The sequence below is a fragment of the Physella acuta genome, unplaced genomic scaffold (assembly GCF_028476545.2).
Source record: "Physella acuta isolate Inbredline_101_S28 unplaced genomic scaffold, ASM2847654v3 ptg001445l, whole genome shotgun sequence".
In the NCBI taxonomy this organism is placed as follows: Eukaryota; Metazoa; Mollusca; class Gastropoda; family Physidae; genus Physella; species Physella acuta.
In genome coordinates, this window is record NW_026732960.1 from 11,166 (window position 1) to 38,436 (window position 27,271).

At 35.3% G+C, this 27,271-nt stretch overlaps 1 protein-coding gene and 1 long non-coding RNA gene across 3 annotated transcripts in view; one reads left to right on the forward strand and one right to left on the reverse strand.

Annotated features, from left to right (window-relative positions):
• Positions 1-2,517: 2,517 nt before the first annotated feature.
• On the reverse strand, positions 2,518-4,090 carry LOC131927898 (uncharacterized). Its single transcript, XR_009383710.1, has 3 exons — positions 3,963-4,090; positions 3,005-3,086; positions 2,518-2,718 (listed from the first exon to the last, which is right to left on the reverse strand). It is a non-coding gene; the product is annotated as an uncharacterized LOC131927898 (long non-coding RNA).
• Positions 4,091-11,614: 7,524 nt separating this feature from the next.
• Positions 11,615-27,271, forward strand: part of LOC131927904 (adhesion G protein-coupled receptor L4) — a 37,729-nt gene continuing 22,072 nt past the window's right edge. The window contains exons 1-8 of one of the 2 annotated variants that reach the window (XM_059283775.1): positions 11,615-11,754; positions 11,980-12,067; positions 14,503-14,534; positions 16,001-16,217; positions 21,694-21,812; positions 24,718-24,838; positions 25,855-25,926; positions 26,495-26,566. In XM_059283775.1, the coding sequence (XP_059139758.1) occupies positions 11,992-12,067; positions 14,503-14,534; positions 16,001-16,217; positions 21,694-21,812; positions 24,718-24,838; positions 25,855-25,926; positions 26,495-26,566 (709 nt within the window). In that variant the 5' untranslated portion in view covers positions 11,615-11,754; positions 11,980-11,991. The remainder of the gene's footprint in view (positions 11,755-11,979; positions 12,068-14,502; positions 14,535-16,000; positions 16,218-21,693; positions 21,813-24,717; positions 24,839-25,854; positions 25,927-26,494; positions 26,567-27,271) is intronic. The other variant, XM_059283776.1, reaches the window with a different exon arrangement.

Below are 27,271 nucleotides of genomic sequence, written 5' to 3' on the forward strand. Positions count from 1 at the left end.
AAAATTTCAACAGATCATACATAACATTAATACGCAAACCCAAAACCGATCCTAAACAAACCCAAAACTATAGACCTATTTCTCTCCTAAACACTGATTACAAAATCCTATCCAAAGCTCTAGTCTCCAAAATTGAACCGCACTTGCATAAAATTATAAATGTAGACCAACAATGCAACATCACAGGTAGGAACATACAAAATCACAATCACTTAATTAGAGACATTATCCACTACACACACGAGAAAAACACACAAGCATGCATACTCAGTTTAGATCAAGAAAAAGCCTTCGACCGGGTAGCTCACAAATACCTTCACAAAATCTTAGAAGCAAACAATTTAGGACAATACTTTACGACATGGATAAAAATAATCTATTTTAATGCACATAGTCACTTACTGATAAACCATAATATTTCCCAACCCTTTAGAATAAATAAATCAGTCAGACAAGGCTGTCCCCTATCTCCAATCCTTTATATACTAACACTCGAACCCCTTTTAGAATGCATTAGAAACACTAGAGACATTAGAGGAATCGACATCCCAAATCAATTAAACAAAAAAATTCTAGCGTACGCTGATGATACAGCTTTTACGCTCCAAACCGAAAAATCTATCATACTAATAACAGACATGTTCCTTGACTTTGGGCTGGGTAGCGGGTCAAAAATTAACCTAATGAAAACCAAAATTATGGGACTTGGACGGTGGATCAACAAACCCAATTACCCACTAAACATGCTAGGTACCAACAAACTAAAACTTTACGGCATAACCCACTATAGTAACCCACACACCAACAACGATGATGAATGGAAACAAGTCTTAAGCAAAATCCAAAACACCATAGCACTTTATAAATTTAGCTCAACAACAATTTTTGCTAGGTCATCTATAATTAATAGGTATGTCATCCCAAAAATCACCTATATAGCCACGGCAAAAACAATCCCAAAGCCAACAATTAAACATCTGAATAAAATCATTAGAGAGTACATATTTCAGACCACAATTTCAAACATTAGCCACAACACTTTAGTACAAAACAAACTTCATGGAGGAATAAACTTGCACGATATACAGACCAAAATCAATACATTCAGACTAACACACATTAGCAGAATAATTAGCCAACCAAACTTTCACCCTCTAGCTCACTACTATATAGGCATTCAGCTAAACAAACTTACAAAAATCAATAATACAACTCCACATTACATAGGAGGAAAACTCAGTCCCTTTTACACAGAATGTTTACAAATATTAAAAAAAAACGAAAAACTTGTTAGCAAAAAGTCACAAAACATTTAATTTATAAAGCTTACAAACATTGTAAAGCTATCATTTGTTACTATATTACTATTATCATATATGTAAGGTACTTTGGTCCACAACGTACAAATGACCCCAATGACCCGTACTCCTTTTGTATTCATTGTATTATCACCAAATTAACACTTACAGTTGTTTCTTTAACTTTACTAACTCTTTTATGTGAACACCAATTTTTTTTTATCTATAAAACTCCACTGCATCCCTACACGTGATAGCTACACGCCTACCCACCCCTAACCTGTCGGTACTTAACATTCATCTAAACATAAACACCGACTTGAACATACCAACCTTTCACCCTCCCACTAATTCGCTCACACAGCAATCTGTTCGTCAAACCCTCCCCCCCCCACCCACACACACTACAAATGGTAACACATCAGCAGTCAGATAACACAGCACAAAATTTGACGCTTGGCTTGCCTTAAAACACGCAGTCACCCTCTCCACGCCTCGTCAGACACAGCTACCCACTCCCCCCTCTCCCCCTCTATCCACTTACCCTCAGACATGAAAACACCACTTTCCCTTTAACTGTTCCAACGACCCCACCACCCACCCCAACATCAATTTCGAATATCTATTCATTTACTTTTTAAAGTTCTAAATCTTGTTTCTTTCCCCTCATGTTTTACACAGCAACCTTTTGAAAACTCAATGCGACCAGTACATTAATAAACACTCTTTTAACTAGTCAACTTAATTTGTTTCCCTACATTGAAAATGCTTCACTGGCCCTTTGTCATTCTCGGAAAAATATCCTTTCCACTCCCCACCCAGACTTCTGACACGTTTATTTGACCTTCACCCCTTTTACTGCCATCTTTTGTAATGCTTGTTATAATCATATACATGACATCACGCAAATATTCATTATGTACATGTTCAAAACATTTCGTTTTCATTTGAAACTATGTAAAAAATGTGATGTTGATGTACTTGTTTAAATTGCAAATAAAAGTATAAAAAAAAAAAAAAAAAAAAAAAAAAATATATATAAATATATATATAAATATAAATATAAATATATATATATATATATATATATATATATATATATATATATATATATATATATATATATATATGTAAAACCCCAGATAGAAAAAGCTAATAATCCATTAGAACCAGCGGATCTAAAATACCAAAACAATATATTACACTGAACTCACATTTTGCCAATTAGATACATTATTGGAACAATCCAAGTTTGTATAGCAATGTCTCAGAAAAATCGCGTAGCAGCTGTTGGTAGTGTTTGAAAAGCCCGCGACGCGTCCATAAATTCGGCCGGTGTAGACACAGTTGTTGGCATCATCGCACTCCTTTTCATATCCCTCGATTTTCATGTCTAATTGCATCGGTTTTTCAGTACCATCTAAAGCGATTCAATAATATTATTATTGGACGACTCTTCGTAAATGCAACACAGATAAGCTACATACGTTTTTTTATTGCCTAAAGAGCTCAAATAAACCAGGGACGTGGTGGAGTAGGGAGTTTGATTGCGTGTTTCTTATAGCCTGACCTTACCTTAAAGAAATATAGCTAAAAAATATTTCAGGTAAAAAAAGTTAATCAAAATGAAACTAAAATAATTCAATGTAAAATGTCAAAAAACGACTTACTACCTATTAATAAAATAGTCAAACAAAGGTACCTACCAAGAACACCAAAGATACAAAAAAGACTTATTAAAGTTAAAAGCATCATGTGACTGTTCATCCTTTTATTGATCTGAGGATTCTGTATATATAAGTAAGATTATAAGATTGTAGTTAGATTGGTCACAAGAATAAAAGCATCACTAGTTTTGTTATAAAAAAAACATAATCGCGCTATACGGCACAGTAGGCTAGTAAAAGAACTTGACTGAATAGGCTTGTTTTTGAGAGGAAATTGTAGCCCGCCTAATCAAAGTTATAAGGTACAGTATGATCTTATTTATATCCTAATATGTTAAGGCCATAAAAACAGATAAACTATACGGATTGGAAAAGGTAACTTTACTTTGTTTTATTACCATACCATTGAATCAAGCATTACCTAAATACTAAAACTAATCGCAATTTGGCTCGAATCGCATTTGAATAACATGTTTCCTGCTATATTTTTAAAGATAAAACATACACTACCAGTGTGATATTTGGTGGGATAAATGGGCGTATATATATATATATATATATATATATATATATATATATATATATATATATATATATATATATATATATATATATAGTCCCTATATATACACTAGCTGTTATCGGTTAGGCCTCGGCCTCGGCCATTCATAGCGACGTCTAAATATAAATCTTGACACACATAATATGCGTGTTTGTTTAAAAAATATATGATTTATTAGAAAATAAACCGGGAGTGATCTCCCCGAAACTATCTCGAATATTCTTATTTATCTCTACGGGGGACGACACCTCTGGAAATAGACATGATTTTTAATCAATTTTAATTACTTAAACTTTTTAAAATAGAATATAATCTCGTAGTACTCAATGTGATTTTTACTAGATTCTAGATCTATTTCTTATAGATCTAGTACACAGACTTTCTAACGACTGGAATTTTGAAAACAAAATCCATCGATGTAAACTAACAACTTACTAATCGTACACTATTCCTCTTTTTACTGCGATAAATTTACATATTTTATTAGATGTAGAATATAATTAGATGTAGAATCTAGATGTTAGCAGAATGAAACATCGCCATTTTTTGTTTACTAAGTGACGTTGTATGCATGCACGTGACACTTAGCGCAATGAGAATCAATTTGATTAGAGCGTATTTCAACTTTACGTCCTTATATTCATCAATATTGCTTTGGATCGACAGGATGACTTGTTTGCAGAGGCTAGGGGGTGGGCCCTGAGCGTCGACCCTAGGGGGGCTCCAAAAGGAGTAAAAAAATTAAAAGTTCGTTTCAAGCTGCATTTTTTATTTTGAAACAGAGTTAACAAATTTAAACGCTACACGCCATTATATACTGATGTAAGTTAACTGTTATACCTTGATTATGTAATTGTAAAACATTTAACCTTAAGAAAACAGTGACCGGCAAAAACCGCATTCCAGTTTTTCCTAGATTGGGGGGGGGGGGGGGGGAAAGGTGAAGGGGGGCACTTTTTCGTCGACTAAAATCGGAAGGAATATATTGGATTTGTGAATCGATACTTTACCAATTAGAAAAGAAATGAATTGTATAAAAGCGTTGTGTACGATTGTATAACCGTTAAAAAAGTTATTGACATTAAATTCCACTCCATCAACTTTGTCTAAGATTGTTTGTATAAGTTACGGGGGGGGGGGGGGCTTTTTATTTTCCGTCAATACAAATCGAAGTATCTCTACTGCACGGGTTCCCAACCTGGGGGTCGCGACCCCCCTGGGGGTCGCGAAGGTCTTTCTGGGGGGTCGCCAACTGGTATACTAAACTTTAGTAATTTGAAACAAAACATAAATATTTAGAAGAATTTTTGAAATTTGACTTCATTAACATCACTGGAAATGTAATAGAGAAGAAACAAATCGCACTGTACAAAGTTGTTCTCAGTCACGAATCTATGAAATCTTCACCGGAACACACCAAAAAAGATATAGAGTTCTTTCGTCGATAAGAAGCTAGTTGCAAACGCCAGAAACTTGATCGAATAGGAAGTTTTCACCAGCATTAGTGCAAGCATCAAATAAAGTCGCGATAGAAAATGCCAAGCAAAAAAAAAAAATATAAAAAATAGGAGAAAATCTCATCAAACGCTGCATGTACGTAAATGTTAAATAACACATTTTTATTGAAATTAAGCTTTCACCATTGTTTGCTTTTCAAGTTGATAAATCAACAGACGTGAGTTCGTGTTGCAGTTGCTGGTCTGTGTCTATATTCATGCGGATGATACCAAAGAAGAGTTGCTCTTTTGTGAAGATAGCATGGAGAAAATAAATACCTTTTTTAAAAACTGGATGATTAAAATGGGTTAGAACGGCTGTGGGGGTTTGTACAGATGGTGCGCCATCTATGTTTAGCTCAAAATCGGGCTTTCAGAAAACAGAAAAGATTTAGCTCCCTAACCACTGCCCTATCCAATCGACATCAAGAGTCCATTGCTAGTATAAGTCGTAAATTATATAAAATCTGGAGCCTTCAAAGAACTGAGCAAAAAACGTTAATATAGATCACGAGGTTCTGCTCTTCTACACTACAGTACGCTGGCTGTCAAACGAAATGTTGTAAATTGTGTTTTTGAATTGAAATCTGAAATCAAATTGTTCTTGGGAGTGCAAAGGAAAGAAGACTTTTTGGTATACTTAAAACGACATAGAGTGGTTGGAGAGAGTATCATACCTAGCACATGTGTTCGAACATCAAGATAAGCTTAACCTTAAGCTTCAGGGAAAATGAACGAATATTATAACTTTCCATGATAATCTTGGGGCATTTTTATCAAAGCTGCAAAATCGGTAAAGAAACCAAATCGTGGAAATATTGTAAATTTGAGAAACTCTGCTGTGTGGTAGATGAATCTGATTGTGAGATCATTAAAATTTTGAAAGAAGCGATTTCTGGGCATCTTGAATCTCTTGAAAACGAACTGCATGGCTATTTCTCTGAGCTGAAAAAAGAAGAATCTGCATTTACGCATTACCCATTCTCTTCTTCCCTTGATGTTGCCAGCATTCCCGATGAACTACAAGATGAATTCTTTGATTTGCGGAATGATTTCGAGCAAGATGAAAAACTGCAGGCACAATTTTGGTGTAGTATTCACCATTCATACCCAAACGTAAAATCGATTGACTTTTCGAGAATATATTTTCAACACTATTCTTCGATTAAAAACAAAATTAAGATAATTATAATGACATAGATTAACAAATTTTAAAAAAATTAAAAACTTAACCACGAAGGTTTAGTGAATAGTATGCAATTTTACTCATGCTATTAAAACAATTATCAAGAGTAGTTCATATTGAAAGTCTACAAGAAAATCTTATTTTAGTGCTTATTAATTTCCATACTAATTTCGGTTTTTAATTCTTTGGGGGTCGCGGGTCACTTACTTTTTATAAAAGGGGGTCGCCACTCGAAAAAGGTTGGGAACCACTGCTCTACTGGCTTGGTGATTAGATAACTTTTTTTAAAATTGAGAAAAAGAAACAAATTTTATTAAAGTGTATTGTGTAACACTGAAATAAGAAAATAAATGGTGGGTGGGGATGTTTTTTGGCTAAGGTAGATGGGAAGGATTTACAACGGAACGGTGAGTAATTAAATCGTTTAAAATTTAGAATAGAAACCAATTACGAAAATACGTGTTGACTTATGTTGTAAGTTTTAGATAGATTTTTCCATGTAAGCAGAAAATATGTGTACAACAGGTAATGACTATTAAGTGTTACATATCCTGTGAATCGAGCGTTATTCTCAGAACAACAATCAACAAACCAGATTAGGTTTTGTTTGTTAGCAGGTCTTCTCACTTCAATACAATGTCTATCCCTACTTAAATTGTAACTTACACAAGTTCATTGCCTCTTAATAATAGCCCACCACACAATCCTGGTTACAGCGCTTGAGGCTAGACAAGCCCCCCACCCCATGTCAGTCCCCCTTCCTCCCCACCCCCACACCGCCGGATAGTGCGTTAAGATCCGTTAAGCCATACATTACCAATGTTCATTCAAACGTGAATAACACATCCGTGTAGATAGGGTCAAGCACCGTTTCCGTATAAGGTCTAAGTGAATGCTTATCACCTATCCCATCTAGTATTTACATTAGTTGCTAATACACCCTACACGGAGTAATGGGCTTACACACTAACACATGTATCGTTTACAGTCCTACGAAAATTTTGATGAACGCGTTCAAGCCTATCACATCATGATGTAACAAGATTAAAACTGGCCGTTGGTTGAATAGCGAGAAGGGAAAGAAGGGGATGGACTTGATACATTCTTAAAACTGACCGTCATGTCCATGACGCATTGTTTCAGTTTAGTATAAAACATACTAAACAGTGTTTAGTAGTGTTCCATTGTATATTTCTTGGCAAAGTATCAGATTTTAGCCTAAATGTTGTATAATTTTAAAACAAGAAATAGAAGAGTCTATGCAAATAAAATAAACACACTAAGACAGGCGATTGTTTTGTTTATCTAGAAAAAGATGGCTACCTAGCCGGGGGGTACCATGTTTCACATCGCAAGAAAAGAATAATTGTAGGCAGTAGAAGTCCGAAATGTTCGGGTTAAATAGCTAAAACGGTTTAGTATCGAATTAAGAAATACAAATTTTGATGAGAAAAATTTCACTTTTATCGAATACAAATAAGTAGTAGACTTTTTAGTGCTAAAGACTGCAAAATGAGAAAAGACATTAAAAAGTAACGAAAAGTATTTCACGAAAATACCGTTTTTGAGAAATTTGTAAAGCTAATTGTAACCTTTAGGTGTTTCTAAAAAGACAGCAAATACAATTATAATAATAATCATTAAAAAAGTTTTAAAAACCCACGTTTTCTGATTGAACTAAAAACTAGAAAATAATTGCTATACATCACAATATTGCAAGCGATCACACTACTATAAGCGATCAAAAACGTGGGGCGCCGAAGTAAAAGTTATATTACTATTGATTAGATAATACTATTGACTTTTATTAGGGAGCTTGTAGAGAGTCAACAGTATTAGAAACTGTAAGAAAATCACGGCGCCCCACGTTTTGGGTAAACGAAGACAACTCGTAAAAAGACAACTCGTAAAAAACGAGAGACCCTTTCTTCTTCGGTTAGGACGAGGGCTGGTTACTGACTAGAACACATAGATTTGAACCCGTGTCGAGTGGGATAGCAATCGTGTGCCCAACCACTCGACCATATCGTCTCCCACAAACTGGCCACCAGTGGTAATAGTTACCTCCTGTAAGTTTAAAGTCGGTTAAAACTAAATTATCTGCCCCTAAGCCTGTCGCGAAGTGGGATCGTTCGCTTCACTGCGCGCGGCAAGAGAGAGGCTAGCTACGCGTCGCTGGTTTTTTTTCTAATGGCTCGCAGAGGAGAATTATATATATAGATTATATAGCGGTCTAAAATGCTCAATAAAATGTTTCCATTGATCAATTTAGTAATAATAACAATTGAATATTCTATGGTCATCCAAAAGAAAGCTTCCCTGAAAATTTCAGCGCGCTAGCTAACTGGGAAGTGACAGAAATTTCGATCGCAAGATTTGATTGGAAAAACAGAGAAAGCAAGTTAAAGAAAACGTGGTAAAATACATGTCACATACAGCTTTCCAATCAGGGCAAATACAACTTTCTGTAGAGAGAGTATAAGATAGGGAAAATAATTAATGTATTCATAATATTTTTTATTTTAAAAACATTAAAAATGTTTTCTCATTAAAGTTTATTATTTTCTTAATACAAAAATGGTCAAAGAATCTAAAAGTGTAAACCCAGTATGAAGAAAAATCAAGATTTTGGTGATTTTTACTTTCTCTTTTATACGAAGTAGGCCTATAGAGAAAGTCTTGTAATCGTGCAAAAAAAAAAATCGAGATTTTTACAAATCCAAGATTCGGAAAAAAATAATTTTGCAATCTTGTCCGTATGTCTGTGTGTGTGTATGTGTGTGTGTGTGTGTGCCTGTGTGTGTGTCTGTAACTTGAGTACCGTTACAGCTAGGTTGATGAAATTTCATATATAAGTATTACATTAAAATCGTAGCTCCGTATAAACATTTGAGCGATTTCCAATAACCGGAAGTGGAATTTTTTTTACTTTAAATTTTTCAAAAGCCTATAACTTGAGTACTATTTCAGATAGATAAATTAAATTTGACATGTTTGATATGTAATAAAAAGATCTAATTCTCTGCTTTCTGTCAAAGTTTAATTAATTTCCGTTTACCGGAAGTAGTAATTTTCACTATTTCCGATTTCTCAAAAACGCATTTGAATTTATAAAGTACTAATAATATTCCTCACTATTATGTATATTTTATTTGGGGTTCACTTGGTGTGCAATTCTTTTTTCTACGAGATTTTATTCTATTTTAAAAAGTTTAAGTATTTGAAATGGATCAAAAATCATGTCTATATCCCGAGTTGCCATCCCCTGTTGTTTCATATAAGAACTAGGCATACTGCCTAGCTTCGCATAGGTTTTCAAAAAAAAAAATTGAATGATTAATTAATAGGTGATTGGCTGTTATGTTAAATGCTTAGTTTTTTTGTTTTTTTTTGTCCCTTTATTAAGGGGATCCAGAATTTTATAAAGTTTCATTTATACTCAAGATCTGTTAAATGCTTAGGGCCTAACTTTATACAGTGGGGTACTTTTATCCCACCCATGTTGATGGAATATTTGCAAACTTATTACTCGCAAGGTTATTAGAACTGAAAGGGCTTTTATAAAAAGTATAAATCAAATATTATATTTAATTACTTTTGCAATTACTTTTTACAATTTCAATACAATACAAAACTTACTTTACAACAAAATATCAATTTAGAACAGTGCTATACTTTATGATTTTTTTTTCTTTAAAAGAGTATACAAAATATTAAAACGTTTATACATTAAAAAGTTACCTCCCCTGTTCATAGAACAAATGACCAAATCTCGTATAATGAGAATTTCACTCGAAGTCATTTTAAGCCCTCTTCGAGGGCTTTGAGTCTGGCCAACAGTTTCTCCATACGGCCTAGACATCTATAGAGGTGTATGCAAAAATTAGCCAGTTATACAAAAAGTAAGTACCCTAAAATTTGTGTAGAATTTACCCTGTTTTTCCCATTAAATATAAAGTTTATATAGGAAAATACGACTGGTCAGTTTTGACCCATTTACCAATTTTTCCCGGACATGGCGAGTTTTTTGTAACATCCCAATGCGTTCTCCTACAACCTCACAAAATATCAAGGGGGTTCGTCGGAGGAATTTTTTTTTTCGTAATAGAGCTCATATAAAGAGAATTTCACTCGCGGTCACTTTTTAGCCCTCGTCGATGACTTTGAGTGAAACCGACAGTTTTCCCTAAAGGTCAAGCCATTTACCTAAGAGTGTGCAAAAAATTAGCCAGATATACGGAGTTTAAGTACCCTAAAGTCTGCGTTGAAATGACCCTCTGTTTTCCACATAAAATACAAAGATATGTAGGGAAATACAACTGGTCAGTTTTGACCCCTTTACGAAGTTTTCCCAGATATGCCGAGTTTTTTGTGACACCCCAAGGCGTTCTCCTACCACCTCACAAAATATCAAGGGGTGTCGTCGTCGGAATTTTTTTTTCGTAACATAGCTTATATAAGGCGTCGGTCAGTCCAGGTCAGTTTTGACCCCCTCTCCGTAGACTTTTCAGCAAACCGTCACCGGTCCTCGTGTTCTATTGCCCCAAGGCACCATCGTGCCAAATTTGACGCTCCTTCGGCGTTGGGAATTGCCCTATCGGGCACTTGACCACTTTGCTTTATATATATAGATATTCGAAAAAGTTTAGGGGAGATCACTCTCGGTTTTTTTTTCTACGCAAGTCATGACTCAAACAATTACAGATTATTCGGCAACTACTAATTATGTGATTTTATTAAAAACAATATATTACATTCTTCAAGCTCTAGAAATGAAGACAAAGTTGCTACACCGATGACGGAAGGACGGAAAGAAGGAAGGAAGGAAGGAAGAAAAGGACTGACACACTCGGGTTATATAATGAGATGCCAAACGAATTACGTCATTTCGGATATATGACATAATTCAAGTCAGAGTTTTTATACTTATAACCTTTTCCTTTTAATGTAGTGTTATTCAACTTTAGTTGATCAATTAATGCAGCTGTTTGGGACGGTAAATCAATTTTAATCTACTGATAATTGAACACTTCTACTCATTATAAGTCGACAGCAGGAGAGGAAAGTTATTAAAATAGCTAATGAACATCAAGCCGTACCTTGATTTATATCAGGTGTAGTAGATTAATCGATATGTAAACAGATGTCGGTCATTGAAAGACAATTTGACTATAATCGTAAAATATAGTTACAGATTGATTACACATTACACAATTTTAGAGGTGTTGAAGGGAAGACAGCTTTACGGCAGACCATCATAAATGCAAAATTTACGTATAGGTCGGCAAGTGTAAGTAGTATTTGTCACAAAAGACATAATCAATAACGAGATATTTATGAAGCGCCTTATCGTTTACGACTTCTTTTTTAGTTTTAAAATAAAAGGATGCGCATATGCAGTTACCATGATAAAAATGTTCGTTTAAGTCATGAATTCGACATAGGACATGAACAGTAAACACAACCAAGTTAACAGGGACATTTGTGTTTAGTTCTTCATTCCAGACATTTTGTTTGAAGGCCTTATATACGTACCTGGGGTAAGGTAAGATTAGATTTGTGATTCAGTTTTGGTTTCAAATTTTCACTTGATATTTGTGTTTGGTGATTTTATTTGTTAAAGGTTATATTTGATTAAGCTTAGAGTTTAGGGACGTATTTTTTTTTATTAGTACAATATTTACGATTTGTCTCCGTGCTACCACCCACATATACTTTTTAAACTTAGAATGAAGTAAAATCAACATCTAAACCAATGATTTATGTTTAGCTCTAGTATATCATGGCAGCTTTGATGGCAGTTGTCGTTACAACGATCATCCTGGTCTGCCTTTCAACGAACGTTTTGTCTTTTAATGGTAAGTTAACTTTAGTTCGTCAAAATACTTTTTGCTGTAGAAGTGACTCAATTTATTAAATGATGTGAAGGTTATATATATATATATATATATATATATATATATATATATATATATATATATATATATATATATATATATATATTATTTATAGAGTAATCAACATAACACATTATTTTTTATTTAATACCCAAACAGATTTATTGCCTTAAATAATTCCGTTAACACCACGGTTATTTATTGGTATTTGTTAAACATTATTTTACCTTGTTTTTTTTTTGTGACCAAATTTCCAGTCTGCCAGATAAACATTTGGAAAAAAAAGAGTTATTTTTCTTAGGCTCCGTAAGAAAGTAAAATCAAGCCAAATATTTTTTTAAATTAAATTATATACCAATCTAACCAATTCCACTGCTAAGAAACATAGGTTTATATAAAATATTTTAGGCCGGCAATAGGTCAGTAAGAAACTCAATTATTTTTTTTTTATTTTATAATTTTTGTTTTTAACAAATTAATTTTCGTTTACTCTACTTTCGCCGACAGTGAATCGCCTTAAGTCTAATTTATCGGTAGATCTAGAAACATTCACTGTATTATCGAATTAGAAGAACTGTCAAGTGATCCTATAGAAAATTGATAATAGTCTTGTAACCTAATAAAAATAACCGACGAACATTCAAGCTGTAGCCAACAGAAAATTTAGCTTTATAATGCATTTAACTTTTGAATGGGAAACATAATATTCCATGGAAGCCCTGTTTGTTGTGAAAATAATTTTAAAAAGTGTTTGTTCTGAACTTTTATATGTACAGTTGTGTTTTTACTATTGTATATAGCAATACATTAATTAACGGCTTAAAATACATATGTGTGTAAAATACTTTGAAAAAAAAACTTCTCTCGATAAAAAAAAATTTTACACTTCTACACATGATGCAAATTCTCTCATCAAGCGGAACCGTCAAACAAAAATAACCAATAAAATCAATACGAAAAAATCATAGTTTCAAAAGTAGATAGATAACTAATGGGTCTACGACAAATTCCTGAAAGACACTTGCCCGAATGCCGTTTGCCCGAAGGCCGATTTCCCGAATGGACACTTGCCCGAATGCGACAAATGCCCGAATGGACACTTGCCCTAATGCGACAAATGCCCGAATGGACACTTGCCCGAATGCGACAAATGCCCGAATGGACACTTGCCCGAATGCGACAAATGCCCAAATGGACACTTGCCCGAATGGGACAAATGCCCGAATGGACACTTGCCCGAATGGGACAAATGCCCGAATGCCACTTGCCGAAGGCCGTTTGCCCGAAAAATGTTAACATTATATATTACTAAATAATCATTCGTAATCAATTTAAATTTAAAATTTTGGTAAACAAAACACATCTACGCAAAAAGAAAGTGAAAAAAATAATATTATATATTACCACGCAGACATTTTAAATTAATTTGTATTTGATATTTAAAAAGTGTAGAAACATACTTTCTCTTCCATATATGAAATTAGGCAAAAATACAATTTTCATTCATCTCCGGATTTTAAAATGAGTTTTGCTTTCTTTATTAAGTAATCGCTTCAACACATTGTCTTAACAAGGTGCATTAAATGGAGATCAAACATATTTGACTACGTTTAGTTTCTAAATTTGCCACCTAGACCTCGCCTCATTCTTTTGTTAAATGATCACCACACAAGTTAAGCATAATAAGATAAATCAAACAAACGCGCCTCTGTTCAATGTTGCTAGACGCCGCGCCGCCTACACCATGTCATAAGCGCTATATCACCACCGCGACACGTCGGCTAAACAAGGTGTTCAAAACATTCATCAAAAGAATGTTAGAACACCGCCGCCAACATCACCTTACATTTATTAAAGAATAAAGTTTCTCTTACTGCACTTTCTTAGTTTTTAAAAAAAAAGCTAAATTTAAAAATATAAACAACTTTGTTTTATGTTTAGAATTGTGTTTATAATCAAAGTTTAAAATTTAAATTGATTAAAGAATGTCTATTTGGATATATTATTTATTATCTAATATTAACATTTTTCGGGCAAACGGCCTTCGGGCAAATGGCATTCGGGCATTTGTCGCATTCGGGCAAGTGTCCATTCGGGCATTTGTCCCATTCGGGCAAGTGTCCATTCGGGCATTTGTCGCATTCGGGCAAGTGTCCATTCGGGCATTTGTCGCATTCGGGCAAGTGTCCATTCGGGCGTTTGTCGCATTCGGGCAAGTGTCCATTCGGGCATTTGTCGCATTCGGGCAAGTGTCCATTCGGGAAATCGGCCTTCGGGCGAACGGCATTCGGGCAAGTGTCTTTCGGGAAAACGTCCGGCTCCCATAACTAATGCCAATGCACCAGAAATGTAACAAAAACTGATACGTTTTTTAATAATACATCCTTTTTTTACAGATAGCATTCAGCCACTACAAAATAACAACACTGTAAGTTCTAAATTTTGAAGTATTATGTTCTCCATGTATTTAGACTTTAAAAATAATCGTGTTTATTTTATTTACGCCGAAGATAAACATTCCAAAGAGGAGGCGTAGCGGGGGAGGGGCAGGGGTACATATGTAATTTTAGCTACAGTTTTGCATTATAAATAAAGAATATATATATGAAGGGGGCGCCAAATTGAAAGTGTGTCCCCGGGCGCCGGGAAGGGTCGCTACGCCTCTGCTCCGCAGTTTCTATGTATCTTTTAAATAGGTTTCCGGCAGCGGTGTATTGTCTTCTTTTTCCTGAACGTCGCGGTCATTATGGTTTGCTGGTACAGCAGCAGAACCTTTTACATATTTAGTGTGAAATCCAGATAGCTTTCTGTCTTTGTTTATGACCGACCCCGCAATTACAAGGCTAATGATTTTTACAATTTATGGTTTTTATTGGTCTCCCTTAAACAACATCTTATCATAAACTGTTCCAAACCTCAGTTATTACTGATACTTTTAGCAGCAAACACTCCAATACGTAGACTATAACAAGTTGACGTAAAAGTGTAAATTTAGCAGGAATTGTATAATTCACCCGGTATTGGGTCCGCATCACTTCACTATCGGGAATAAAGTGTAGCAAATAATAAAAGTAATCTACTGCCACGGGAACGTAGTCACAAGCACCATGAGCGCGTAATAAATATCAATGTCAGCTGTTTACGGACTGTAATAAAATTATAAGTCATTCAAAAGCAGAAAGTTATCTGCAAGAGTAGGCTACGTATACATTTATTAGACTAAGAAAATACTTGGTAACATTGAAAACTACTTTATAACTGCTTTCAGAGTTACACGATTTTACAATAAATCAAAATGAACTAAGTAAATAATACCTATTCAAGAGTACATTGGAGTTACATAGTAATCTTACCCCGTGGCTGCGCCAGCCATAGCATGTAGCTGACAAGGGGTGGGGGGAATAATAGTTAGAGGGTCGGGCTATATGCAAGATGATGGTATAATTTTACCGTTACACTAGTTATCCTGATTACCTTGGTTCTGTAAAGTGGCATTGATGATTCCTGGTACATACTCACCTTATTCCAATACCAGACTGAGTTAGTTTTTTTTCAATAATAATGCTAAAGCTTATTTTATGGTGGACACCATCATTCTACTGGCCTAAGAGGAAACCCCCTCACCCCCTTCCTCCCACATCAGCCCTAACCGTCACAAAATTACGAACACTCCTTCCTCCCTCAAGTCAAAACAATATGCATAGGATTAAAAGTTGTTTTAAATTTCACCCATTTTTAAATTTGCCAATACTAGTTTAAAAATAAACTTAATAATAGAGATATTTGACATTCAATTTCAATTAACGTTTACTGTGAAATCATGTTTCCACTGTCTAAACATTGATATTGTTTTTTGAAACGCTTCAAATTTTTGGAATGCTTCTCACTTCCCAGGGCTCGACAGGTCATACCACTCAACCGTTAAATGAATCTGTAGGCAACATTACAGCTAACAGGCCACCACAGTTTACACAAACAGACTACATATTCAACTTACTTGACTCCAATGTTTTCAACGTAATGGTATCAAGAGTATTAACTCGTCCTAACTACATGTATGTCACTGACCCTGATGACGACATACAGTCACTACATTTGAGTTACAATTATCGTAAGTATCAAAGAGTAAATAATGCGGTTTTTGTTTAACTTTATAGCTTGAAAGTAAAACCGAATGTCGACATATTTAAAGCTCCGTCAATAAATCACCAAAAATACCGTGTTAGTTTTATAAAAAACGCTCATGATATTCAATCGACAAATACGGTAAATTATATATATATATATATATATATATATATATATATATATATATATATATATAAATATATATATACATATATATATATATATATATATATATATATATATATATATATATATATATATATATATATATATATATATATATATATATATATATATATATATATATATATATATATATATATATATATATATGTTACGGTCAAAGCCCGAAGTGCGGCCAAAGCGCGGATTGGCCGGCCAATCCGCGCATTGGCCGGCTCTCTTGGCCAAAGCCCGAAGAACTTAGCACTAAAATCGTATTTCGAACATTGGCCGGCCAATGCGCGCACTGCCCGGGACGTACTGGCCAAAATCCGAAGCGCTTAAAGTTGACAGCGTATTTTGTACATTGGCCGGCCAATGCGCGAACTAGCCGGGATGTCCTGGCTAATGTTCTATCTAGACTAAGTTGTGATCGCGTTTTCATTATTCTGGGTGATTTTCATTGAGAGTAACGTATTGTTTAGCTCTTGTTTGTATAGCATTCTATATGCAAGGCGACATGGATCAAAATGGCCGTCAGACCATGAGACAGACATAGAACATGGCTGTCAAAAGAAAAAAAAATGTAAATCCATGTTAGTTTCCATATATGGGCTTTCGATAAAATAGTTACTGAGGAAGATCTTGAGAACATTGAACAAGAAATGGAGATAAAAATGCAAAGACATCCTCAGCTAACACATCTACTGCCGTGGCGGAACGTCCAGACCAGTTGCGTGACAATAATGTGGCCAACAGATTCTGTATAGTTTGTGAAAAACATTGAAGTGCAGCCCGTTCTTGTGGATCCTGTAGCAACGATGTCCATGCTATTTGTGGAATACCCAATGAAGCAGACGAAGGGTACGGAGGGAACATTACCTGCAGATTGTGTCACAACAAACAAGACATCATGGAACACAGATCAGCAGCTCATACTGGCTTGCGAACTCAAGGTGCTAAGATGCTTAAAACATCAAATACAAAATTTAAAGATGGTGAAGTGGGTGACAATGTACGCATCCGTGTTCCAGATGTTGACAGAGGTCGCGGTGATCCCCGAAGCGTGAATGCAGTTGTCATGAGCGTCGAGGGCGGTTTCTAGAAATTATGTTGTTTTAGAACACCATGTTCCGTTCCTAAATTGTAGAAAGCTGATTCCCTAGAGTTTTATAATGAACTCCCCAAAGTCTCATGCCTATCGGATAAACGGTGTCACTGCAATTCACTTTTATTATTTTTATATACCGTACATAGAGAAAAATCGGACCCTCCCGTGGCGCCGCCCTTGCGAAATTAAAAACTATTTTTTTACAGAACCCTTCCCTAGAGTGGTATAATGAACTCCCCAAAGTCTCATGGCTATCGGATGAACGATATTTCTTACAGATGCCAAATCAGTCCTGCAATTCCTACAAAATCCAGAGTCCTATATTCAAACACTTATGACAGCACTAGAGAGGCTAAAAAATACCTGCAGCAGAATTGTGCTGCAGTGGATCCCGGGCCACTGCCAGATCCAGGGTAACGAGATCGCAGACCAGCTGGCAAAAATTGGGGGAAAGAAACCACAACCGGAAATTTCGCTACACCCAAAAGAAATAAAAAGAATAATAAAAAACAAACAAACGCAGATGTGGTCTGTCACACACCCTCACTACATTAAAGACGACGTCTATTACAATTTAACACGAAAACAACAATACATAATCTTTCGACTTAGAACAGGCCACAACAGACTAAATCAACACATGCACAGAAAACTGAAGGTTGGGTGTAGCGAAATGTGCCCTTGTGGCAAGGCCCCGGAAAACACGGAGCACGTACTCCAGGAATGTACTCTGTATGGCCAGGCAAGAGTCAGACACTGGCCCCAGCCCACCCCACTCAGGGAAAAATTATATGGGACGCCTGACAAACTGGAGACCACAGTCCGGTTTGTCTGAATCCTCCACCATATTCAAAAATTAAGAACGAAGAAGAAGAAGAAGAAAGGATGAACGATGCCAAACCAAAATCGACTTTTATTTTTATATACCGTATACAGAAAAAAAAACAAATCGCGTCGTGTCGGGGCACCACCCCTGCAAATTTGAAATATTTATTTTCGCAGAAATCTCCCCATGAATATTCTCAACAATTTCCTAAAGTTTCATGGCGATCGTTTGAACGGTGTCACGGCAATTCACTTTTATTATTTGTATATACCGTATATAGAGAAAAATCGCACCCTCCCATGGCGCCGCTAAAAATGATTTTTGTGTTTTTGTACAGAACCCTTCCCTAGAGTGTTCTAATCAACTCCCCAAAGTTTCATGCCTATCGGATAAACAGTGTGAAATCAAAATAGACTTTTATTTTTATATACCGTAAATAGAGAAAAAATCGGACCCTCCCCTGGCGCCGCCCTTGCGAAATTAAAAATTATTTTTTTACAGAACCCTTCCCTAGAGTGTTATAATGAACTTCCGAAGTGTCATGGCTATCGGATGAACGATGCCAAACCAAAATCGACTTTTTATTTTCATATACCGTATATAGAGAAAAACAAATCGCGACCTGCCGGGGCGCCACACCTGCGAATTTGATTTTTTTTTTCGCAGAAACCTCCCCAGGAATATTCTCAACAACTTCCCAAAGTTTCACGGCGATGTGATGAGAGGTGTAGTAATGCATAAAGGACAGACAAACAAACTCACACAAATACATTGCTTTTTATATATAGAGACTAGCGTACCCGTCCCCCGCGCGTTGCCGCGGGGATAGAAGAAAGTTTAACGAAATGTATTAGAAGGATTTCACCAACGCGTTACCGATCATATGTTCTTAGACGCGTGACCTTCTTTCTAAAAGTGAGTTATTTAAATGTAAACAATGCCTGCGCTTGGATAATAATTATCGGGACACGCGTTTACCTACACTACCGCATGAAAACATTGAGTGTACATTAATCACTCACCCAAATAATATGGTAGAACACACTTCAGTGACCGCCCATGTGTCAGAGACGTAGAGGGGCGCTCTCAGGGCCCCCACCCCCCGATTACACTACCGCTTAGGCGCGGCGTACGACCCTTGGCTCCTTAAAACTAACAGGCGCCATCGTGCCAAATAGCATCCTGTTGATAATGATGCAGATTTCGTCATTCGCTAAAGTGACACAAATGAACAGGATTTTTTTCTTTAACAGGTAAAAAAAGTATTTGACGTGTTTTAAACATCAGTGTGACTGATGCAATATGCTAGCGTTACTAATGGTCTATTATTATATGCTCGATCTCAATTTCTGACTGGATTGTCTAATAATAGATACTTATTGCATCATTCGCAAAGTGACGAAACTCTACAGTAGGCTCCTCATATTCAAAAAATATTTTTTTTCATCGTTGGCAAGGTGACGAAACTGTACAGAAGCATTTCCTCGCGTTATAAAGTTATTTTTAGAAGCCTGTTGTAGTTTTACCGCTGAATATAGTAGTACCCCTTACTCGCTATGCAGGACGCTCGATTAACGGATGCCAAGTGCCAACATAAAAACTCTGGGCGACAAACCGTGTATTGACGAAAGTTGTACCCTATATGGCGTCGCCCGAAAGAAACTTTAGTTTTCTTTTTCGCAGAAATATTCTCGGGAGTATTCTCATCTACTTCCTAAAGTTTCATGGCACTCGGATGAACCGCATCGAGTTTTATTTTTCATATACCGTGTATAGAGAAAAAATCGCCCCCCCCGGGGGCGCCGCCATTGCAATATTAAACAATATTTTTTTTGCAGAACCATACCATTGAGTGATCTAATCATCTCCCCAAAGTTTGATGGTACACGGATGAACGGTGTGGAACCGAAATAGACTTTTATTTTTATAAACCGTATATAGAGAAAAATCGCAGCCGCCGGTGGCGCCGCCCTTGCGAAATTTAAAAAGGATTTTTTTTTTACAGCACCCTTCCCTGAATTGTTCTAATTGACTCTCCCAAAGTCTCACGGCTATCGGATAACGGTGTCACACCAAAATCGACTTTTATTTCTATATAACGTATATAGAGAAAAATCGCACCCTCCCGTGGCGCCGCCCTTGCGAAATTAAAAATTATTTTTATACAGAACCCTTCCCTAGAGTAATATAATGAAATAACCAAAGTCAAATGGCTATCGGATGAGCGATGCCAAACCAAAATCGACTTTTATTTTTATAAACCGTTAATGGAAAAAAACAAATTGCGCCCTGTCGGGGCGCCACCCCTGCGAATTTGAATTTTTTTTTCCACACAAACCTCCCCAGGAATATTCTCAACAACTTCCCAAAATTTCACGGCGATGTGATGAGAGGTGTAGTAATGCATAAAGGACACACACACACACAGACACACATACATTGCTTTTTATACATATAGATAGATAGATAGATAGATATATACATATATATATATGTATATATATATATATATATATATATATATATATATATATATATATATATATATATATATATATATATATATATATATATATATATATATATAACCCACATCACCTCGCTCCACACATTAAACCGCATCAGCTCACACTGCGCGATATCCTGAACGAAATCTCGAAACAAACCCCACACTACTTCGGTCCATACGTTACCACACAATCCAACACACGCCACCCAACAACATCAACTACAACATGGCATACCCCATAGCGCAAAAAAACAACACTACACCCTACAATTCACATTTATATATATATATATATATATATATATATATATATATATATATATATATATATATATATATATATATATATATATATATATATATATATATATATATATATATATATATATATATATATATATATATATATATTGGGTCGTAGTGGTCGGCGTGTAAAACTGAAATCCAAAAGTAGAAAACCTATATACGTATATTTACCAGCTGATAAATGGAATGTAAATATGTAAAGAAAATCGTATTATTTTTCTTAAGGTTTCAAAGTAAATGAGGTGATCGCTCATTAAACATATATAACTCACTTTATTTACGAACTCTATAGTTATTAAATTTAAACTGTGTATTTAATAAATCTTTTTATAATATGAATAGAGAATAATGTTAATATGTAGTCATTATGAAGATGTCGTTCTAGAATCGATGATTAATTTTAGTGCAATTTTCATTATTGTTTAACTGTAAATCTAAGTATCCTAATTTAATAACTCTAATTGTATTTTCTTTAATTAGTTTACGAATAACTAACTTGTGTACAATGATGTAATATAAGCTTGTTTTAATCAATGCACTTTCAGTCTCCATGGAACGGAGTGTTCTACATGTGGTATACGATTATACTATTCCCAACTCATTGGTTGTTTTTCTTCATTTCAACATGTCTAATAAGCCTTCGACATTTATATATGAAGTTAAAGTAAGTAGCAAACAATAGCACAAGCAAGCAAACATTTTAAAATTAAAGATGTACATATTAATAAGTAAACATTCTAATATAAAAATTGGCTAAGTTGGTCTGCAACTCGAAGTTTCAAACACAGGTTAAATAAAGAAAAGTGGGAATAGGAAAAGTTATACAATATAGATTTAAACATTTGTGTGTGATTTTTTTTTACTTTTTACTTTCTCGTATATAGAGAACTGTAGAGGTATTGTAAATGTGCAAAAAATCGAAATCGATATTTTAAAAAAAATCACTTTTAATACCTTCCTTATTTGGACAAATCCAGTTTTGCATATGTCTATAAAACTCTTATTGAGTGTATGGACATGATAATTTAAGTATATTTGCAGTCAGTTTGACGAAATTTCTTGAATAAAATAAGAACCTCCAGTTTACAGTAAACTTTTTGAGCGATTTCCCATCAACGGAAATTATGCTTACTCTATTTTTGGTGTCTAAACAAACAATCACTATAAGTACATTGGAGTCAAGTGTACAAAAAACAACAATAAGGACGTATAAAATACACAATTTACAGATAGGCGTAGGGGCCCAATAATAATTTTTGTATAGGGGCCCGAAAATCCTAGATACGCCACTGCGTTCTAATTGTGTTTTTTTACGGCATTATTATGTAGTACCCCGTAACGTAAAGTAACTTTGATTCAATATCACTTTAATGTAAAAACTAACAAATTAACTGTAAGCCTGTGACATTTTAAGTAACATAACACAGTAGCTTCACAGGGCAGGGGCCTCACAATTTAGGCGTGACACATGACGAAAACTTGTAAAATTTACTGTCAAAACTATGTTTTATTCAGTTACAATAATAAAATATTAAAGAGGAGGGGGGTAACACTCCACCGGAAATGCATAATTGTTAGACGGGGTGGGATGGGGTGACACTCAATAAACGCACCGGGTCATATTGAACCTTGTGACGCCACTAACCAAATAAAAAACTTAAAATGTTGCTCATGATTTATTTCGATTTTTTTTTCTATTAAGAAGACATGATTTATATGTTCCTTTAAGTCCATTTTAGCTGCCTTTGTATGTTCGATACTTAGCATGACCAAGTTATTGACCCAAAGGTCGTATCTACACATGTTTCATAACATCATAATAATGGAGGGTCTCGGGGCGCCTAATTGGCCTAAGCATATACTGCTGCCGAGGCGACTTATGCTTCTTCGTTCTTAATTTTTAGTGTTAGAAGGGGTCGAGCCTTATCTGATAGAGGGTTTGAACTCGAGACGTTTTTTTCCGAATTTATCAACCATGAGCTTTTTGCCGACTCGACCACGCCTCCAACACAATTAAGCGTTACGTGTCAACTGGTTATGCGCCATTGAGGCCATTGACTCCGATTTCAGCCTGCTTTTCTTTTTGGATTTGCTTCCATAGCCTTTGTCCACTTTGTCCAACCAAGAACAAACTACAAGGCAGCAGTTGTTTGATTTTGGAGTTGTCTCTCCTAGAAGAGTGGCTGTCCCCAGCTAACGAGCCTCATCTGCCCGAGGGTTCGAACTCGAGACTTTTCGGGTTACCGACTCGACCACGCCGACCCCCTCCGAGGCGACAGTAGGACACCCAGTATTTTCTTTAGTCATTGATTATAGGGCTGATTAGTAGGTCACCAACCAGTTCTACGGCTCAATAAAACATGCATGAGCCATAGAACTAGTTGGTGACCTACTTGCCAGCCCTATAGTAGCCCTCCGTATCCATATGTATCCGCCTTAGTGCTCACGGACGGAGCCCGGGTCGCCAGTTGATGCACATGTGCAGTTTGACCGTTGAATTAAGCAGTAACCCTGACCCCTTGGGCAGGACACCCAATTAACTGACCCCGGGTGCTAAGAAAGCCGCTGGGAAACTCTAGGTGGCTAACCGAACCGCCTTACTGCCAAGGAGCCGCTCTCCGAACGGAATAAAATTTTATTTAATAGCAGAACACTTTAAGGAGTCAGGGTTTCTTTCTGGCTTCTCTTCGAGGGGGGGGGGCACTGCTTCTCATATGTGGGGTTGTGGTAGGAAATTTCACGGTCAGTATAGGCGATTAGATCATTTTTGTATAAAGGACAAGGAGACAGAAAAACAAAAATCTTTAAGTAGCGGCATATTGATTAGAGATAAATTAGATCAACAAACAAATTGTGATTAAGGTTAAAACTAGCAGAAAAACATTGAAAATTTTTCGACTAAGCTTGTTGTGAAAACACTGTCCACGGCTGTTTACAAAAAAATGGCTCAATTGTAGTAATGGATGGATAGGATTTCGATGAGGACACAGAGAAACAGACAGTAGAAAAGTAACTGAATTTCCTTTTTCTTTTTAAAATTATTTTTATAATACAAAAATTTAAAATCGCAATGTAAAAGTTGTAATAAAATAAAAGAGTGAAAAGGGCCCCTATTTGCCTTGGGCGTCTATGCCTAGCTTACGCTAGCTTTACGGTGGCTACGCCACTGGTTTAAATGTTTGATTCATGACGTTTTCGGTGCTCTATATAACATCCCATTAAAACTCAGTAATTTTGTGAACATTGTTTGGTTAACTTAACGTCGATTTTTTAACTGCGTGAAGAAAAAAACGTTGTTTCTAATTCTTTAAGTTAATGATTTTAAAATAGCGTTTAGAATGCTAACCTATAAACAAATACAAGCTCCTAGAATTTGTACTAAATCGATACCAACAAACCAACGTAGTCAATTATTTTAATAAAAATGCATGATATGATAACATTGTACACAAGAGAACAATTTTTAAACTGTCCTTTGAGAGCCATCGAGGCTGATGCCTTGCCATTACCAAAGTCGTAGCTCGCCTGACCTGTAGTACTCCTAACATTGCCAATACTTTGTGTTACAGGTGACTGATAAAGCTAACGAAAGCGACACGTGCGTTGTATGTTTTTACATTATGGACGCCACAAACTGTACCGTAACGGATGCTCAGCAAACAACGACTCAGCCACTGACATCAACTTATGGTAGGCATCTGACTTTTACACAAATGAAGATAAAAAATGAAATTGTGTCAATATGTGGGTTCTTAATTGAAGGCAATAACTGAAATCCAACGCCGATAACAAAGGCACTTGCAAGAGGGGATGGAGAGTAGTTTTATTTGGGGGTCGGAATTACATTTAAAAATATATTAAAATAATGGCCGGACACATTAGGTAGACCGAAGACGGCAAGTTTAATTAAAATTATAGAAGTTTGCGAAAATGTATTATTTTCTTCTTTTTAGGGCATTTACAAAAGCTTGTAATTATAAACGTTTTTATGTATTTATTATTTAATACTGTTGCCATTCAACTTTGCCTGATTTTACTCTCAGGTAGTGCCGAAATGTTGTAGGATTATCCATCTTCCAAAGTCACAAACCCACTATGTTGTTTGCTATAGATTTGGAATGAAAGTAGAAACACGATAGAGAGTATGACAACAAGCTAACAATTTCTCCCCAAAAGGAAATGAATCCGTAATTAAAAAGTGGAACATTTTATTTTAATGCAAAACCGTAAAACGTAAAACTACTATACTCTACACTTAAACGATTCTTGTAACTATTTAAATGACTTAATGTTAATAAAAATGACCTTTTATATATAGAAACATCAGAAGAAAATGAAATGATTTTTTAATTTATTTTGAAGAGAACTTAAATAACCGTATTTAAATACAGACAATTCGTAGCTTAACGTAAAAGTTGTTTAACTTGATAATTTTATTTTTTATTGACAAAGTTCTTTAATAATCCGACTTCACTGGTAACATTAGGCTTCAAAAACTTTATCTTGCTGCCTTTCCTCTCACTAAACATCGTCACTTATGTATCAACATTCTCTATCAATCCATTTAATATTGCCTACAATTAGTGTGTGGTTTAGTGTTATTTCCAAAAAATTACTACCAACCATTAATATGTTGTGTATATTGTATAGTTATATAGAAAACTAATCCTTTCATTATGTTTGTATTTTTAAATCTTGCGGTTCAGGTTCAACAACATCGGCACCTTCAATAACAACGACAACAGCATCAACGACATCCACCTCAACTAAACCAACAGGTAATACAGTCTAGAGCCCATATAAACGATACACACATATGTTCTTTAGCATTTTCGGATCAAAATATATTGACAAAAAGAAAACGTAACATTACACACTGATCATCATGTCTGCTGTTGCGAACTGTCTTTCATTTCATCAAACTGTTTTTCTTAATTTTGAACCCGCAATATCTTTCTAAATTATTTATTTTATTTTATTCTTTTACAATCAATAGAACCAGTAGAATCGATTTACATTGATAATAACATTTATAACAAACTATATCTCAACCAACTCATATATATTCGTATTATAAACAAAACATTTAGTAAAGTATTATAAAGTTGGTATAGTTATCGATTATTTATTATAATCTATACACAGCTCAAATAATCGAATTAACTAATTTCACGGCGTTCAAATAGTATTCTTAATAGTATTCCCCTGGCTTCCACGGAACTTTATGTCTAACTTTGACCATCTACAGCGTTATCGTTGCCCCTAACTCAAATGTTTGGTGTTGTGCATGGTTTTAGATGAAACGTTTACTTTCATTATGTTTGTATTTCTGAATCTGTCTTTTAGATTCAACAACATCGACACCTTCAATAACAACGACAACAGCATCAACGACATCCACCTCAACTAAACCAACAGGTAATGCAAAATTGCAGCTAAAATGACATTTTAATTTGTTTTTACAACCTATTTTGGCGCCCCCTAAGGTCGGCGCCCGGGGACATATGTACCCCCCTGCCCCCCCCCCCCCAACGCTACGCCTCTTTATATAAGTATTAAATCTAAATCGTAGATGCATATCAACTTTTGAGCGATTTCCGATAAACGGAAGTTGTACTTTTTCTACTTTGAAGTTTTCAAAAGCCTATAACTAGAGTACTATTTCAGACAGATAAATGAAATTTCACATGTAATAGATCTAATTATCGACCTTGTTTCAAATTTTGAGTAATTTCCGTCGAGCGGAAGTAGTAATTTACGATATTTCCGATTTGTTAAAAAAAACGAATGCAAATTTATAAAGTACTAATAATATTCCGCATTCTTATGCACATTTTATTTGGCGTTCACTTGGTGTGCAATTCTTTTTTTCTACGAGATTTTTTTTCTATTTTAAAAAGTTTAAGTATTTAAAATGAATAAAAATCATGTCTATATCCCAAGTTGCCACCCCCTGTTGTTTTATATAAACATATTCGAGAAAGTTTAGGGTAGATCACTCACGGTTTACTTTTATAATCCATACAGAGCTCGAATACTCGAATTAACTAATTTCACGGCGTTCAAATAGTATTCTTAATAGTATTCCCTGGCTTCCAAGGAACTTCATGTCTAACTTTGACC